The 19,390-nt window shown below is 46.6% G+C and overlaps 1 protein-coding gene across 3 annotated transcripts in view; it reads left to right on the top strand.

Moving 5' to 3' along the window:
* Positions 1-19,390, top strand: part of LOC147610946 (DUF1997 family protein, putative (DUF1997)) — a 55,697-nt gene that overhangs the window by 16,416 nt on the left and 19,891 nt on the right. For all 3 annotated transcript variants that reach the window (XM_086785610.1, XM_086785612.1, XM_086785613.1), the window contains exon 5: positions 12,961-13,006. In XM_086785610.1, the coding sequence (XP_086641736.1) occupies positions 12,961-13,006 (46 nt within the window). The remainder of the gene's footprint in view (positions 1-12,960; positions 13,007-19,390) is intronic.

The following is a 19,390-nucleotide window of genomic DNA, read 5'->3' on the forward strand; positions in this document are numbered from 1 at the left end:
CACCGTCTTCTGTATCTTGAGTTTCGTGAGTTTAGCAATCCACTTTAATACTTCAAACTTTAAAGAGATGAGAGAGAGATATATGAGAACTGTACACCAGATTGGGTCCCAAATTACCCACTGAAGGGCTCCCTATCCTGATAACGAGATAGTATTTGCTTTATTACTTTAGAGAGAATGACTGTGGACTGTAGATAAGCCAAATGCAAGATCTCGGAGGATCGGAAGCCTGGCTGAACTGTACACGGCTGTAGAAACACCTCAATGAACTGATCTCGAGCCTATGCACTCTTCCCAAGGGCATGAGGAAGGGCTGCACACCTGAGGCTGAGAAAAGAAGGCGGTGGACTGTTCTAAGCTATGTTAGAATGTTGTAAATGCTTATGAATGATAGAATACCTTTACTAGACGATTGGTGTATGCCTGGATGATGCACTGAATGCTGGATACTGATGTAGACTGATGAATCTAGGCTGAAACTGCTGGAAAGCTGCAAACGCGCCACTGAAACACAGACTGTAGGGGCTGCTGCTGGACAGAAAACGCAGACTGTAGGGGCTGCTGCGCACAGGCCGGCTGCTGCTGGATATGCAGAAAACGCAGGTCTACTTGCTGATTCAGGCCTGTAGATGTACTGTTTGGCTGTGTTGAAGAACTGTGGGCTGCTGTACTGCTGCGTTGAAGAAGTGTGGGTGGCTGAAGGCAAAACGCAGATGCTCAGAGGGCTGGAGAAGCAAAGCTCAAGTACTCCAAGGCTGGATGAGACTAGTCTAGTGTTGAAGGCAAGGGTACTCCTAGGGCTGAGGAGGAAAGCTCTTAGCACACTGAAGACTGAATGAGAAACTAAGCCCTATGCAAGCCTATTTATACTAGATAGGGGTTGGTCAAGTTGGCTGGTCGTAATTTAATAAACTTTATGTTTATAAATGACAATAAATGCCAAATAAATACCATAAAATATGAAAAAAATGCCAGATAAATCCTAGTAAATTCCATAAGGCTTTTGGGATGTTCTAAATGATGCACAGGCATATGAATGCATATTATGTAGGATACAGAGTGCTTTCTGATGCAAACCCTAAGGCTTCTACTGACTCTACATGCATGAATGATTCTCTCCAAGTGGGTTAAGGGACTTGATTGACTGACTGACCCGCTAAGGCTGAGGAATGACCTACGTAGCTCGTGCCTGACTTATCCTGGTCTGAGGATGTACAGTGGGGTCACGGCATACGACAAATATCATCCTACTGGGTTCTAATAATGTACAAATGTTGCACTGTTGATGATGAGCCAGTTTGTCACCATGCACTGAGTGCAGAGTGCATGTGACAATGAAGAATGGTCCTGTCAGGAGACATGTGAGTAAAACACCCACTATCAACGAGCCAATCCGTAAGACGCCGCTCTCCGCAGCCGAAAAACTGAGAGGAGATTGCTAGAGAGCTTGGGAACATGAAGCACATCCCAAATGATAGAAGATGTTAGAAGTCATCTCCTGTCTTTCTGTAGACACCAGGGCCTTTGTTGTGGGTGTGCCCGCCCTAGTAGGTGTTTTTGCATTTTTCCTCACTCGTATTTTTTTCTCATTTTTCCTATTTTTTTGTGGCATGGGAGGCAGTCTTGTAGTGGCAGGAGGATCTTGAACTTGGCCGACTGCATCTGTGGATACACTGGAGGTGGCCGACTGTTCTGCACTGGTCGTGGACCTTCTTGATGCTGGCCGACCCCCCCTGCTTTCTGTTGGCCGACTGTGCATTTCAGCAAGTCGTGGGGTTTATGGTCCTGTCGGTTGCCCTACAGGAGGCCGACTGCTGTTGGGGGGCCATATAAAATGGCCCCCAGTCCCCTTGTCACATTTGTATGATTCTAGGATTCTTTTGTGTATATAGAGTAGAGTTACACGCCTCTCTCTCTCTCTCTCTCTCTCTCTTGTGCTGTTATTTTCTGCATTGCGTTTTGCTCTTGTGTTCCCAGATCTGGTCATCATCTCCGCTGCGTATTCTGACATGGTATTAGAGCCTAGGCTCTAGATAGTTTTTGGGATTTGTGTGAGCAAGAGGGGGATTGTTGTGTTGCTGATTGGTGGACTGTTCGGGACTGTTTGGGAAGAGGAGAAGCAAGAGGATGGCAGGCTGATTTGCTGGACAGCCACTTGCAGGTGTAAGTTCTTTTTTGTTCCCACCCACCCACCCTTTTTCAGAGTACATCCCCGCAATGGGAGATCTGTTAGAGATGGCCGAGAGGCATGTGAAGATCCCGACACTCCCCATGTTCCCGGTGGACCGTTAGTTGGACAGGAACAACTATGGCATATGGAAGGTTATGATGGAATTTGTTCTGGAGTCTTACGACCTCGTTGATTCCGTCGTTGTTGGGGTTCCACGGCCGGAAGTAGAGGAAGGGGAGTTACTGTCGATCCGAAGGGACTGGGAGGCACAGGCACATATGTGGGATCGTGTCAACGCCAGGGTCCGTTCGTTTATCTTTCTCAACTGCACACCGTAGGTAATCAATCATGTAAAGCATATGACGCTGGCCAGAGGTATATGGTAGCATTTGGCTTCTCTTTACAACCAGGTATCGCCCATGAAGAGGATTTCCTTGGAAGTACAGATGCGGTTTATGAGCCCTGCAAAGTCGTCGACGATGCGGGAGCATATTAACATGCTGCAGGCTCTTCAGCAGGAAGTTCTTTAGGCTGGAAGGAGATATCGTCAGAGGACATGGCCATAATGTTGCTGTCACACTTGCCCTCTCAGTACTCAGCATTTTACTCGTCTTTGATTACCAGTGGCAGGCTCAGCACCATCATGTGGGAGGAGCTTGTGCCCATGGTCTTGGACCAGGAGGAACGATTCACGAACCCTCCTCAGGGTGGAGGTTCGGAGGCCTTAACTGGCCAACGGTCGAGAGGCCATAACACGGGCAAAGGGAAGGCTTCATCACAGAAGTCTTCTGAGAAGAAGTCTGTTACTGACCGCGAGAAACTAAAGGCAGAGAGGACCTGTAATGATTGTGGCGAGAAAGGCCACTATTGGAGGCATTGTCCCAAGCGGAAGACCGAGAAGGGTGAAGATTCCTCAGCAGCAATCATGAAAACTCCGGCTTTTGTGCACTTGGAGGTGGACACCGATGTTTCATTTTCTTTAGGCTGGGAGGAGGTTGGAGGACTCTCCGCAATGGATACTCGGGAGTGGATTCTAGACAGTGGTGCTTCCAGGCACATGACTCCTTCCCGTTCTGATTTATAGGATCTCTGCAGGTATTCTGGTCACATTCTTACTGGGGATACATCCGCTATCCTAGTTCACAGTGAGGGCACGATGGAGATAGTTCCCGATGGCAGAGGAGGGAAGCATTCCTCCCAGGTGTTGTATGTTCCGTCACTTGGTTTTCATCTGTTGTTAGTGCATCAGGTTTGCAAGACTGGTGTACGGGTGCAGTTTGATGAGCATTTTGTTGCTCTCCGGGACAAAGCAACAGGCCAGGTGGTTTGGGAAGGCGAAGTGGAGAATGGAGTTTACAAGCTTTTAGCACTCTCTCTCCCAGGTCCTCAGGTTTGTCATGAGTGGCAGTCTGGTAATGGCCACTTAAGTGTGGATATGCTGCAAGTGCAGGCTTTCCGTGACCAGCTGGTGGATAGTTTACCAGTTGATGGCAGCAGTTGGCAGGAACTTTCCAGTACTAATGTTGGTGGTTCTTGTGTTCGTCAGTCAGAGGAAATTGAATAGGTAACTTATGCTCTGATGTCTCGTAGTATTCGGAACAAAGAAACTCCTATAGATGAGGATGTTCTTTCCACAGGGACCTCTCGGAAAGCCAGGCAAGTGGTAGTTGATTACTTGCAGAAGGAGGTGGTTTCTCCAGGCTCTGTGGTTCCGGATTCAGAGGGGGTGGTTTACAGGTTTCAAAAGGCCTTGCGTGGTCTTCAGCAGGTTTCCAGGACTTGGCTTTGCACCGTAACAGGTGTTGATCCTTGTGAGCAGTGTGATGCCTCTTTGACTTAGAAGCAGAATGGTTCATTGATCTGGTTGATGGACACCAGATTGGATGGGAGCTTCCCGATGAGGCAGTTGAGCTCATGGTTGCAGATGACTCTTTGGGAGGTAGGATTGCGTATCTTGTGGTTTCTACGGCATGCGAAGGATCATGGACTCTTTTACACAGGAGGGGGATTGATTGATGGAGTTCGACTCCATGGTTGGAGTGACTCAGTTTGGGGAGGAGATCCGGACACGAGGAGCTCTACTTCAGGCCCAGGAGCAATTTTATGGAGCAATAAGAGGCAGTCATCTTTTGCCTTGTCAACGACAGAGGCAGAGTACCGGGGTGCTTGTGAGGTGGTGAGGTTGTAGAGGTTGCATTGCAGGCTTGGGCTTCCACTGGAGGAACCCATGGTCATCCAGAGGCACTTTGTTCGTGAACAGGTCGTTGACATCTTGCTAGAGTTCTGCTCGACGGAGGACAGTACGGTGGACCTCTTCACGGAGTCGCATCTCAGGATTTGCTCAGGCGGCACCCCAGCTCCCTGTGGTTGGTTTCACAGCCAGGAGTTGAGAGGGGGTGTTAGAAGCCATCTCCTGTCTTTCTGTAGACACCAGGGCCTTTGTCGTGGGTGTGCCCGCCCTAGTAGGTGTTTTCTCATTTTTCCTCACCACTCGTATTTTTTCCCCATTTTTCCTATTTTTCTGTGGCATGGGAGGCAGTCTTGTAGGAGGACCTTGAACTTGGCCGACTGCATCTGTGGATACACTGGAGGTGGCCGACTGTTTTGCACAGGTCGTGGACCTTCTTGATGCTGGCCAACCCCCCCTGCTGCTGGCCGACTGTGCATTTCAGCAAGTTGTGGGGTTTGTGGTCCTGTCGGTTGCCCTACAGCAGGCCGACTGCTGTTGGGGGGCCATATAAAATGGCCCCCAGCCCCCTTGTCACATTTGTATTATTCCGGGATTCTTTTGTGTATGTAGAGCAGAGTTACACGCCTCTATCTCTCTCTCTCTTGTGCTGTTATTTTCTGCATTGTGTTTTGCTCTTGTGTTCCCAGATCTGGTCATCATCTCCGCTGCGTATTCTGATGACAGAAGGTTGGCCCAAGGAAGAGTTAAGTCGCACATTACCAACCGAAGAGACCTCCAAGTTGGAAGCATCACCAATAGACACCGTCGAAGAGCTGGGACAAGTGGCATGAAGAATGGTCCTGTCAAGAGTCATGTGAGGAAAACACCCACTATCAACCACCCAATCCGTAAGACGTGAGGTGGAAGGAAGAGGGGAGTCAAAGGAAAGCTCCTCAATACCAATGAAGAAAGTCTCCTTGGTGGATGAAGAGGTTTGATTGGGGGGTTTCTTAGCGGAACCACCTTCTCTCTTCTTCTTGCGGCGACAATCAGGCTGAATGTGACCTTTGAGACCACAATAATGACAAGCTCCTTATGAGTGGGATTGATGGTAGGTTTGTGGTCACCTTTGTTGCTTGTGAAAACCTTGGATTGCCATTTACTTTTGCCCTTAGCCTAAAGAAGAGTCTCGGAAGTACCCTGGTTGGTCTTCTTTCTCATGGCCCTATCTTGAAGCATGCCAACAATGGTATGTAGATCAAGAGTAGAAGGAAGAAGTGATATAGTATCGCAAAAAGAAGAGAAAGTGCTTTCCTAATTTCATTTAAGAGTAAATGCTTGAAGAGGGTTATGTACCTAGACACTAATCTATGAATTAGGGACCTAATCCAACGGGGTTTGAGAGCCCCGGGATTAGGGATTAGCATGCAGATACTTGGCTAAGGTTCTTGGATTGATAAAACAAGCTTAATGGCTGTTTATAGCAGGTTAGCTATTTATGGCATAGTTATCACTATACAAGTGAGGACCTAGGTTATTATGAGACACAATTGTGTGCATGCACCACTGAAGGTCTGGCTTGGACCTGGAGAGCAAACATGCTCATGCCGTGTACGTAGGTTGGCGTGTCGAAGGCCTTCGAGCAGGTTTCGGTGATATGGGATGCAGGAGTTAAGACATTGGCCTGTGGGATTGTGCAGGAGCCCTAGCCTTGGCTCAAGGGAGATCGGTGGATACCGGTCACGGTTGGGAGGTGAGCTAGCCAGCTACCTCATGATTTGGTTTAGTACTAACCCTGTTTTCAGTTGTGTTTAGGGAAGATTTTGGGAAGGAATTCACATTATGGGAGACATATGCGAGGCAGCTATATGATGTGCCGGATCAGCCAATACCACAAATGGCACACATGCCCAGGCCCACATCATCCTATCTTTTCAACACTACGAATGTCACCAAGGCCCTAAAGAAGCTGCAGAATGGGAGGGCAAGAGATCGAGAGGATTTATGAGCGGAGCACCTTGCACATGGACACCATGTTTTAGCCTCCATTCTTGCAAAGGTTATTTAACAGAGCAATATGTGAAGGCTTCCCCCCTTTCTTGATCACCAACACCATCGTTCCCATTCATAAAGCAAGTGACCCCACGGATCCCAATAACTACAGGTCTATTATGATCAGGCATAGTATGGCCAAGATCTATGGGTTAGTGCTTGAGGACATAATCAGCTCTATAGCAGAGTATATGGGTCACAAGGCAGTTGGGTTAGGCACGTTTCCAGAGAAATTTCTCCACATTGGATCGTATATTCACTCCACGGGTTCTCATAGAGGAAGCACATAGAAGTATGTGTGTATTGCTGCTTTGTGGATTTCCACAAAGCATTTGATTCGGTCCCTCGATCCCGCCTCATTGGACTCTTGTAGAAGCTCCAATTACCACATGATGCAATTTGGGTTGTGATGTCACTATATGAGCCAGTGATAGGCCGCGTGCGCGCACTTGGCGGTCTCTCGGGAGAGATATGTAGCACTATTGGGGTTAAGCTCAACCAAAGGGTGGAAATAATATTTCGAGCATATAGAAAGTTTGTAACTACTTTCTTTGATGACATTATTATGCATTCAAAGAACGAATATGAGTATCGAAAGCACTTGGATATGGTATTTTAGGAATTGGGGAAGCACAAGTTGTATGTGAATGGCAAGAAGAGTTAGTTCTTTTTGTCAGAGATTAACTACTTGGACTATATGGTGTCCGAGGAAGGGGTTAGGATGGACACAGATAAGGTCAAGGCTATTGTGGAATAGCCAGAGTTGACTAGTGTGCATGCAGTTCAAAGTTTCCTTGGCTTATACTCTTATTACAAGAAGTTCATCAAATGGTTTGCTGTGGTAGCAAGTCTACTATATGATTTGACAAAGAAAGCCGTGGGATTTCGGTGGGCCAAAGCAAAAAAAGATCCTTTGAAGCACTAAAGTTTTATGCTAGCAAAGGATTGGTATTGATTATTCCAGATTTATCAAAGCCATGCATGGTAGAGTGATGCTTCAAGAGACTGCATTGGAGCAGTCTTGAATCAAGAGGGCCATGCCGTGGCATATGAGAGTCGAAGACTTCAAGAAGCCGAAAAGACCGCATCCACGTACGAGAAAGAATTGATGGCTATCATTCACGCTTTAAAGATTTGGAAGCACTATCTTATGGGTGTTGAATTTGTTATCAAGACAGATTGTCAAAGTCTTAGGTATTTTATGTCTCAACCTAAGATATCAAAAAAGCATATAAGATGGGCTAGTTATTTGGCCCAATTTCATTTTCAGATTATGCATATCCATGGGAAAGACAACAAAGTAGCATATGCTCTATCTCGAAGACCCTTGATCCATGCAGTTTCTATGGGTTACTATATGGATTTCACTTTGATGAAGGATCCTTATGCTACCAAAGAGGATTTCAAAGATGTATTGGAACAGATTGCAGAATGGAAATTTGGTGACTTTTTATGTCACCAAGTAGGGTTTTCTTATCATGCAAGCCCTGGTTATGTGTGACACAAGGAATTGTGGCCAAGGTAATGGAAGAGTGCCATGCTCCTTTCTACATGGGGCATAGAGACACCTTGACTACACTTCAAGCTTTGGACAGCTACTTCTATTGGCCTACTATGAAAAAGAACATTGAACTTTATGATTCGAGAATGTTTGGTTTGTCAGAAGGTCAAGTTTAATCGACAAACACCAGCAGGATTATTGCACCCATTGAATGATCTATGGGAGAATATTGCTATGGATTTTATCTTTGGATTGCCAGCTCCAAGGCCAAGAAAGCAAGGCCTTAAAGCCAGAAAAGCAAAGCACCAAAAGTTGAGTAATATTTTATTAATAAAAGTAAAAAGAGCAAAAGCAAAGGCAAAAAGAGAAAAGCAAAGCATAGAAAGGCAAAGCAAAAGCGTGATGGCTTTTTGGCAAAAAGCAAGGCCCTCTCCAAGTATAAAAGAAGCTAGAGCTATCTTGTTTTGGGCATCAAGCTTGTGGAGAGCAAGGAGACTCTCATCTTCATCCACTCGTTGCTCCCACCCAACTCAGCCTGGTCACTGCTCAGCTCACCCACCCCAGGGCTGCCGCCGCTTAGCGTAGCCCAGCCCGGCCACCGCCCAGCTCAGCCACTCCAGAGCCGTTGCCCAGTTTTGGAAGCTTGAACTTGGGCATGAAGCTTGTACATGTTCATGAAACTTGGGTATATAGCTTGGGCATAAAGCTTCGGCATGAAGCATGGAACTTACACATGGAACTTGGATATATAGCTTGGGCATGAAGTTTGGGTATGAAACATGGAACTTGGTTTTGGACTTGGACTTCGACTTGTGGACTTGGACTTGGACTTGGACTTGGACTTGGACTTGGATCTGGACATGGACCTGGACTTGGACTTGGACTTGGATTTGGACTTGTGGATTTGGACTTGGACTTGGATTTGGATTTGGATTCATTGGAGTTGGATTCATTGGATTTGGATTTGGATATTAGATTTGGTACTAGCCCGGTGAGAGATACTTGTGGGTCATCCCTGTGGTGTGCTTGGCATCAGAGATCTTGTGCCTTGACATCGACATCAACATCGACTTGGATATCCTACATCGGCATATCTGTTTGTTTTGTATTCATTGATTGTATTGATCCTAGCCAGCGTGCCCGTGGATTGTTCTTGAATAAATTCTTGAAAGGGAGCGGGGCCTGTTCCCCGCTCAATGTGGTGTACTGTGCAATATCCCTATTCCCTTCTATCTCTCTCCTCTCTCTATATCTTTATCTCTTGGACACATGGTTGAGTCTGTCATTGCACGCCCTGCTGGGCTTATAGTGGTATCATAGCAGGATTTCTCTTGAAGAAACTTTCTTGGGGTGACAGAGCCATGTCGAGAGCAGAGGTATTTTATGTCTCAACCTAAGATATCAAAAAAGCATGTAAGATAGGCTAGTTATTTGGCCCAATTTCATTTCAGATTATGCATACCTATGGGAAAGACAACAAAGTAGCAGATGCTTTATCTCGAAGATCCTTGACCCATGCAGTTTCGATGGGTTACCATATGGATTTCACTTTGATGAAGGATCCTTATGCTACCAAAGAGGATTTCAAAGATGTTTTGGAACAGATTACAGAATAGAAATTTGGTGACTTTTTATGTCATCAAGTAGGGTTTTCTTATCATGCAAACCAAGGTTATGTGTGACACAAGGAATTGAGGCCAAGGTAATGGAAGAGTGTCATGCTCCTTTCTACATGGGGCATAGAGACACCTTGACTACACTTCAAGCTTTGGAGAGCTACTTCTCTTGGCCTACTATGAAAAAGGACATTGAACTTAATGATTCGAGAATGTTTGGTTTGTCAGAAGGTCAAGTTTGATCGACAAACACCAGCAGGATTATTGCATCCATTGAACAATCTATGGGAGAATATTGCTATGGATTTTATCTTTGGATTGCCAAAGCTAGGGAATGATGGTATATGGACTTTTCAAAATACCAAGAAGATCAACCATGTATGTTATCGGTTGGACCTTTCAGATCATTGGAGGATATATAATGCCTTCCACGACAGTTTATGGAAACCATGTACAGGAGGAGCCTGTATTGAAGGATCCACGAGGGGTGGAAGAACCAAAACAGATTGATTTTCATTCTGTGAGAAAAAGAGAAAAGACAGTGGTCAGAAAGTTCCTCTTGGAATTCGAGAGTTATTCACTATTGGGCATGAAATGGATGCCAAAGGAGTACTCCTAGGACTATCCAGATATACTTTAAGCTTATGAACATTGAGGAAGTGGTTGGTCCAAATGTATTTGAAGTATAGATATGAACGTCTTGCGATCAAGACATATTCAAGAGAGGGATTATACCTCTAGCCCTCTTCATTGTATTGGACTAGAATTGATCGTTATTCTGCTTATAATGGTTACTTGGACATGCTCTGGTTGGGTGGCAATGATGCTCGATAGTCTGAGGAGCAAGATTTGTATATGGGAGGCAACGATGCCAGATGACCCATCAGACGGCAACAATGCCAGAATGAGATTTGTATATGGGAGGCAATGATGCCAGATGACCCATTGGGTGGCAACGATGCTAGATATCTTGGATTTCGTAGTCGAGCGGTCATTGCGACCCGATGGCCCAGATCACTGTATTGGATTTTTTAGTCAGGCGGTCGTGACCAAATGGCTCAAATGACTGTATTGGATTTCGCAGTCAGGCGTTCATTGCGACCAAATGGTCCATATGACTGTACTGGATTTGATAGTCGGGCGGTCAAATGGCCCAGATGACTATGGAAGAACTCTCGGGCCGTCCTAGTGACTAGATGGCCTTGAGGATAGTCTGAGCGGTCCTAGTGGCTAGATGGCTCAGCACGGTTACAGTGAAACCAGATAGGACCGCTCAGACTATCCTCAAGAGGATCATTACTTGTGCATTGCATACTGATGTATGTTTGACTTTCTTTGACTTTGTGTGCTGTTTTTGATGCGTGGACAATGCTTAGATTTATGGCATGTGCTAGTTCACTGGGCTCCAGACTACCTGACTAGTACCTGGAATACCTAGTAGACGCAAATGATGCATACTTGTTTGTTGACTAGCTTGTGTTTAGTTTTTGCAGGAGGTAAGTATGCATTTATTTTATCTAACACATGTGACAGGCCATGAAGAAGTACCATCAAGAACAAAGGTATCGGTTAAAGAAAAGGCATTGAGATGTTGCTAGATGAGCAGATGACACCACAGATAGGGGAAAGACCAGATGCACAAGCTCACCAGATGGGGCTAGTACCTTGAAACATATGGATGTACTTGATGTATCTTGAAACATATGGATGTACTTGATGTACCTTGAAACAAATGGATGTACCAAGAACATATGGAAGGGACATATGGATGTGCTTGGAACTCTTGCAGTCCGCAGTTGAGGACAACTGTGATATAAGAGGGAGGGAATGTAGCTGTTTGACCCTTCTAGCTCTATTTCCGTGGATTGTTCTTGAATAAATTTCTGTAAGGGGACGGGACATGTTCCCCACTCAATGTGGTGTACTGTGCAAGATCCCTATTCCCTTCTAGCTCCTCTCTCTCTATATCTTTATCTCTTGGACACATGGTTGAGTCTGTCATTGCACGCCCCGCTGGGCTTACACATGCAAACCTGCTCTGATACCAATGTTACATGACTACTATGTGGAAGCGTGCTTAGTGATGATTAACACAAGCAATAAAGATTAAGGCTAATCAATGCTCATGACATTGAGAAGTAGAGAGAAGGAGAAGAGAGAGACTCTTTACCTAACCTACTCCTACTATATATTATTGAATGAATGAGTAATTACAATGATTGTCATAGATCCAATGTAGATCTGATTGTCATAGATCCAATGTAGATCTAGACTATGAATGCTACAAATGAACTTATGCTTACTGTCTTCCACTGCGCGTTAATGGAAAACACTGATTTGGAGATGTACTTGGTTGATCCAAACTATTAGACTGCATGTCCTTGGTCTTGGCTTTGCAATCTGTGTCTTTGAAAAATTATGAATGACCCATGACCTGCCTTTATATAGGAGAGTGATAGCAAGTCGTAATCAGGTCGGATTTCACTTTTCAGGCCAGAATAAGTCATCAAAAATGTCATAAAATGTGTTCATATTGTGTCCATAATATGTCTCAACCATTGGTGCATTCTCACCTCCGGGCACCTATAGGGCCACCAAATTGGCTCCAAACTGCCCATATATGACCTCTAACTCTGCCCTTAAGGCGGCTGTAAGGAATAGTCATGTCTACATGGCACCGGATTAAGGTGTGCATGTGATACCCCACAGAAATGGAGGGGAAATGTGTCAGTTCCTTGCCATGGAAGTCTCGATGGTGTGATCCATTGCTAGTGTTGTAAGGGTGTAGTACAAGTGTTTTCTTTCAGTTCTTTGCTACCTATATGTTCCTTGTGCAATGAAACATCAATCCCTTTGATAGGAACTCTTTACATTGGCTAGCAGATCATGATTCATCGTCACCCACTAATCAGTTAACTTTGTGTGCTATAATAGTCTGTCAACTATCATATATATGAGTGGAAGTTGTCTTGAATGAATTTTTAAAACACAAATGGGGTGGAAGATAACATGTTGAGGAATAAGGAATTTTCTCATCCCATGAGTTTTTGATTGTATGAAATAGCAAAACATTGGGGGAGACTCCTTGTCAAGCCCTGTGAACACTGGCCATTTTTAAAAGGAAATCATCTGGAAGTGCAGCCATGAGATATTCACTACTTTGCTACGAGGGGTAAGGGGGAAACCATGCATGCTGGTAATGCATACTAGTGTATTATTGTCAGCATTGGTGGATTTATGTTCTACAGGGGAAGGTGTTCCATTGTGGGAATGTAATACACTTTTATCCATATGCACATGCTTGATGGGTATAGAGATTATTGACAGATGACTCACCAAAATATTGACGTTTCTCCATGTCCATCATTTAAATTTAGTTTTGTTTGAGTTTTCATATCAAACTGGACAAAATTGACCAATTTCACATGTATGATTGGGAGTTTTGATACAGTTTGAAGGATCTGAAGCAGTTGAGAGCCAGAATGAACGCTTTTCAGGTAATGTGTAACTTGTGCAAATTTGCATCACCCAAGAGGTTGACTTTTCAAAATGTGGCTGCTTTGTTTGTAAAAGGGCAAAATTTCCGTTTATTTTGTAAGTGGACATTTCAATTTGATTAATTTGCTGCATTTCTTGTTTATCAAAGAGTTTCTATCCTATTTAAGAAAAGGCCAATGAAGGAAGGTTTCTTCGTCACCTACATAGCGCCCAAGGTTAAGACAACACCTTTGTCTTGAAGAGGATTTTTTTTAATGATTTAGGCTGATGGCTCACTCCTCAACGGCGTTGCACTCTCTTGAATTCTGTCATGCCAACAGCTATAATTCCTACTCCTTGACCTGGATGGGGGTCCACTCCTACATATGAGTAGATAATCACCCTTGGTGCATGACTGCATATAATAGGACAACACAAAGACAGTAACACTCTACGAGGGATCTAAAATCAGCCCTTGAATATGGTATTGGCTACATCAGTGCAATGATGGCAGCTGTGAATAGTTCCTTTCTGACTTTGCGACCAGTTGATGCCTTCCGGTGGGTCCGTAGAGGCACCACGGCAGTATATCTTTGGGCATTGATATTACCTCGAGCAGCAGGTTTCCCCCCTTCCTCCTGAGCATTCGGAGGAAGCGTCTCTACTAGATCTCGGCACGTTTGTCTATGGCAGGCCGTGTGGTAGTGGCCAATCAGGTTCTATTGGCCACCATGTGGTACATTGCATCTTGCTAGGGCTTTTCTCGATCGTGCATCGGCAAGGTCCAGCAGCTCATCCACAACTTCTTATGGTCCGGCAGTGATTGGCCATGTAGCCTGGGCCAAGGTGACCTAGAGAGTTATTGTCCAACCTCTCCACGAAGGGAGGCTAGGCATCCTTGATGGAAAGATTAGAGCAGAGCCATGCTCATTGACTGCGGTTCTCCTTTCCTTACTGCAGTGACTCCTACACAGAGCCGTGGAAGGATTTCCTACTTGCCTGCATTTTGGCCTGCACCCGACTAAGAAAAGTTTCATTAGAATAACCTCATTGGGATGAACACAATTCTCATTCTTAAACATCATAGTAAAATTCCAGAAGATTATTTTGAATATTTTGTGTAGTGCTGCTCTGCGCAATCTGGACAGCCAATACAGGAGGCCTTACGGTTGGTTGGTTGCGCTGCAAGGCAGCCAGGTGTGGCTGTACTTGGGCCAAGTTTGGCTGCACTGCAAGGACTCCCAGGTATGGACGCATGGAGCATCCAAGCTAGCCATGGCTGCGGTGCTTGGGAAAGCACAACCGGCTGAGTACTGGACGGCTCACACAGCCAGCCTGCACGGCAGTAGTGTGGCAACCTGATTCAAGCGCAGGGGTGTCAAGCGCCAGGGCAAGGCTAAGTTGGGGGTTGTGCCAACTGGACAACCGGCTGATCAGTGCATGAACTGCCTGGTATAGGGCAGCTGGTTGGGCAAAAAGCAGGTAGTTAGGCGCACATAAAAAGCAGGGCAGGTGGGCGCAGGTTTTAAAAAAAAAACTCAATGATGCAAAAGAGCGAATGGTTTGCAAGGCTTGGGGGCAAATCAAGGATCAGCCCGCACTCTTCATGTTTGATGACTGTGCAACTGACAATTTCATCTCTATGCAAATGGCAGCTGCATTGGGTATTGAGGTTGAAAACATGGGACCTCAGATTGAAGCCGAAGTTGCATTTATTGGTAAAGAGGTGCAGGTTACCCCATTGATAGGGAAGTTGCGCATCCATATCCAGGGCTACCTTGATAATGAGCATTTCCTAGTTGCTCCACTGAATGGATGTGATGTATTGTTGGGCAAGCCGTGGCATCATAGGCTTGAGCCCCGCAAAGATTACAAGTCTAATATGATTTCTTTTATGCATAAAGGCCGCATGCATTTTATTGATGCTGGCAAAGAAGAGGATTCCATCCCACTTGTATCACACATCCAAATTAATAAAGCAATGAAAAAGAGTCTTTCAGCGTACTTGGTTTTTGTGCGTGATAGTCTTGTGCCAAATCATCAAAATGTGGATGCTATGTCTAATGATAGGCGGAATTTTCTTAATGCATTCAACGACTGTTTTGCTGACTCGTTGCCAGGTGAATTACCTCCCCAAAGGCCGGAAGATCACCCCGTAGATCTTGTGCCAGGTAGTTCTCCACCTAACAAACCCGCATACCCATTTGGTCCATCTCCAGTTTTTGCGTCTCGTTCACTTGAGGCCAGGCCGGTGTCTCATGTGAAGAGGCCAGTATTTTGCTGACATGGACGATCGTTTGGTCTGACATCGTTGAGCATGGCCCATCGGGGATGATCACCCCGACGCCACTTGTAGGGTGTGGCCTAGTGGTATGGGACGCTAGATCTTATTGCGGGGGCGCTTCTCCAAGGATGTAGTAGCTATGGCCTCTAGCTCGGGGGAGAGTCCTAGGATTCTATGGCTGGGAGGTGAGGCTTAAGCCCCGCTCCTATGTGGTTTCTTGTTAGATAGTTCCATGGCTGGGTCTAGGGCTTACAATTGGGACTTAAAAGACTTGGGTCAAGAAAAGAGTCAATGAAGATCTTTGAGTTGAACTACCTCTTCATCCTTTGGGAGAGGCTTCATGTGGAAGCTTAGGTAATTGTGTTAGTCGATACTTCAGATTGTCAGGAATGGAACGACTCAAGGCTCTACAGTAAGCCAACAATGGTTTAGTACCCTTAAGTCAATGAGAGTGGATTGTGGTCACAATCAGTGACAACAGCAAAGGCACAATAGATGAGGTGCCAAAGTTTCTTTTTTGATGAGGTGCTAGTCTCAATTTGCAACAACAAAAGCACAATTTCTCACCTTATCAAATTCGACCATGGTGCTGCAAGTCATCGGAATGTGGGAAGTGTCACGTGCATCCCGCACTTGGATGCCACGTAGACATTTCTGTACAGAAGGTGCAGGACCTGGGATGGTGAACTGGTCCCATGTGAGCCCAGTCCGGGACGAGTCAGCCAGGGATCCATCTCAGCCGTCCGAGGTCAGGTGTGCATTGTCCTGCATGAGTCCAAGGTCAGGTGTGCATTGTCCTGCACATGAAGCAGTGCCAGTCCGCGCTGTGAGTCTCCCTCTGGAATGATGTCAGATGTGCTGAGTATCTGGTTTGCAACTGGATGCCAGGCCTCTGTAGGCATGTAGTTTGCATGTAGAGATGGGGCCAGCCCATAGGGCTACCCCAGGGCAAGGTTTTGCATTGGCATACTTAGTATGGGCATGGGGGAGGTATAGAACCACCCCCAAGGGGCCAGGAGGGCCCAAGATATTGCCCACCAGCCAAGGCAAGGGCTGGAGGGGCTGTCGGCCAGCTCCAGAGCTTCTGGACAGGCAGCCGACAGAGTTTAAAGCCCTAATATGCAAGTCGGCCAGGTGTAGGGGCAGTCCCCACACCTATGCGCAGCATGCCCAGCAGCCAGGGGCTGTCCCAGAAGCATGCGCAGGCTGGACAGCAGGGATTACAAGTGTGAAAACACTTTATTAAAGTGTGTGAGTATTTTATTAAAAATACTCAGTCGTGGGCTGTCCTGAAGCCAGCCGACTGCATGAAGGGAGTAGTATAAAAGCCCAGCCCATAATCCATTGTAGTCATCTCATAATTCACCAAGAGCCTCAAGCATTCAAGGGCCAGGACAGCCAAGGGTTTGCTAAAGCTAAGGGGTGAAGGACTGAAGGTCAAGGGCAGGTTTTCCAGCCAAGAAAAGGTCAAGTACTTTGTATTTGTTTCAGATTTACATCATTCTAATAAAGCAAATACACCATCCGTGGTGGGGGCCCTACAGAGGGTAATTGGGACCCAATACTGTGTCCTTCTCCATCTTCCCCTTCTCTCTCTATTTTCTGCACATCGTCTTTCAGTTTTGTGCGTTAATTCCGTCGCGAAAAGAGTGCTGTTTTCTGAGTTTTGAAGTACCGATCCTTCTCCGAAGCTTCCGCATATTACAGTGGTATCAGAGCCTACTTCAAGGACGAAGATTCAGCAAAGAAAACCAGAAAATTTTTTCGCTCGTGTGGTTGGTTTTTAGACGCCGGTGGACTACCCCTTTCAGAGTGACTCCTGTCCCTCGAAGGACGGTTGGTTTTTAGCCTCCGGAAGCCTCCGGAAGTCTCCCACACAGATAGTGGATGGTCAGATTGCGTTCCGGAAAGGAACTGCATTTTCCCGCTATGGCGAACTTCGGCGACGAGAGAGAACCAGAACCATGGGACCAAAGTGCACCAGGCAGCCCAGCTAGGGCACCCGGCTTGAGTGTACAAGACATGTTCCAGCAGATGATGCGAGCAATCGCAGACCAGACAACCAAGTTGGATGAACAGAAGGCGCGGATTTTGGCTCTGGAGGAGCGTTCTTGCTCTCCAGCGTCGCGTTTTCCATCTCCTCCTCCCTCTCCTTCCGTACCCCAGATACCAGATCCTCGTCACAGGGACCCTCTCGAGGGGTCACAGCCGCAGCCAAGCTCCTTGCTTGAGATGCAGATGCGGGCATTGGAGATTCGACAACGAGAAGACGAAGCCATGCGACGAGTGGAACACGAGCGTTACCTTCGAGCTTTGGACGCCAGATTGACACCGGCGGCGCCCTCGAATCATTTTCCCGAGAAAATGAACTTCAGTAAGTATAATGGTAAACTCGATCCCACTACTCTGTATTCATGGTTACATCAATTTGAAGCTTACTTTGCCGCAGTTAGGAAATCAGATATTGACAAAGTGATCTTAGCCAGTTGGTATTTGGAAGGTGAGGCCATTCCTTGGTGGACTCAGTGGGCTCATGCCCACACCAGATCAGGTATGGCAGCTTATGGGTGGGACGAGTTCGTCCGTGACCTTAAGCAGCGGTTTCTACCGCCCCACTACCTTGAGCGACTCGAAGACGAGTTCAGGGGAGCGCGTCAGAACGCGCAACCAGTCCTTCAGTTTGCCAATAGAATTTCGACCTTGTGTTTACAATTAGGCTTATCTGATGCGGACAAGAAAGGGCAGTTTTTGTATGGCTTGGACACGCAAATCCAATGGGAGGTGCGTATGTTTAGACCAGCCACCTTTGAGGACGCACTCTCGCTTGCGCAGAGTGCAGAAATGAAACACAATGGTGGCAAGCCCAAGACTTCCCAGCCGGCTTCTCCCAAGGCTAACGCCTCGGGGGGCAAAAGCCAGAACCAGACGGGGTCTTCCCCAGGACAGAGCCCAGGAGCCTCTGGCTCCAAGAACTCGAACAATGCGTCTAAGCTTACTCCAGACCAGAAAGCGGAGGCAGGCAAGACAGGTGGCAAGTTGAGTGCTGAGGAGCTTGCTCAGTACAGGAAGGAGGGTAGATGTTACTTTTGTCACACAAAAGGACATACTTCTCGGGATTGTCCGAAGAAGCCTCCAAAGGCCGCCGCCGCCTCCACAGCTTCCGTGGTGAGCACAGCTCCCACACAGACCCCAGTGGCTACCCCTAGTTCTTCAACCCCCGGTGCTTCAGTTGGAGCAATTATTAGCCGGGAGCTTGAAGATAAGCAGAAGGGCGCCCATGACCAGGAGTATGAGCGCAACGAATTGCTCAAGTCCTTTGGCTACATAGGTGGCCAGAGAGTCGTTGTCTTGTTTGACAGCGGCAGCACGGAGGATGTGATCACGGAAGAGGCCGCTAGGCGTGCCCGTTTCGAGCTAACTCCGGTGGACAAACAAGTTGAGGGTTTTAGCACAGGTATGACTACGAGCGTCAAGTATGAAGCTCTAGGTGCTAAATTAGTGATTCAGGGCATAGAGTTTGTGCGTGACTTTATGGTTGCCCCTCTTGTAGGAGCAGACATAATTTTGGGTATCCAGTGGTTTCACAAGTTTCTCCCAGATGTCAAGTGGGACAAGCACACGTTCCAGATTGATCGGAATGTGTCAAACACCCCGGTGACCATTAAGTGTGAGCCAGGTATTCCAAACTTTCCGCTCATAAGCCACTTGCAGGCTAAGCGAGCAGTCAGGAAAGGCGCACAGTGTGCGATGATTTACATCCAGACAGCCCAGACGGTGGCCAGTGCTTCCGAGAAGTACTCGGTTCTCCATGAAAAGTTCCAGAAGATTTTTCTTCGGGACAGTCTCCCTCCCCAGCTTCCCCCGTCCAGACCGGAGGATCACAAGATTGACCTCCTCCCAGGCTCGGAACCCCCGAGCAAGTTTCCATATCGCCTTTCTAAGGCAATGGAATCGGAGTTGGACCGCCAACTCCAAGAATTGTTGCAAGCTGGCTTCATCCGCCCCAGCGTGTCGCCGTTTGCAGCACCGATCTTATTTGTCAAGAAGAAAGATGGGTCTTCTCGGTTGTGTGTCGATTATCGTGCACTCAACAAGCTGACTATCAAGAGCAGATTCCCGA

This window comes from Cibotium barometz, chromosome 48 (genome assembly GCF_041138505.1).
Source record: "Cibotium barometz isolate CiBa-2024 chromosome 48, ASM4113850v1, whole genome shotgun sequence".
Taxonomy (NCBI): Eukaryota; Viridiplantae; Streptophyta; class Polypodiopsida; order Cyatheales; family Cibotiaceae; genus Cibotium; species Cibotium barometz.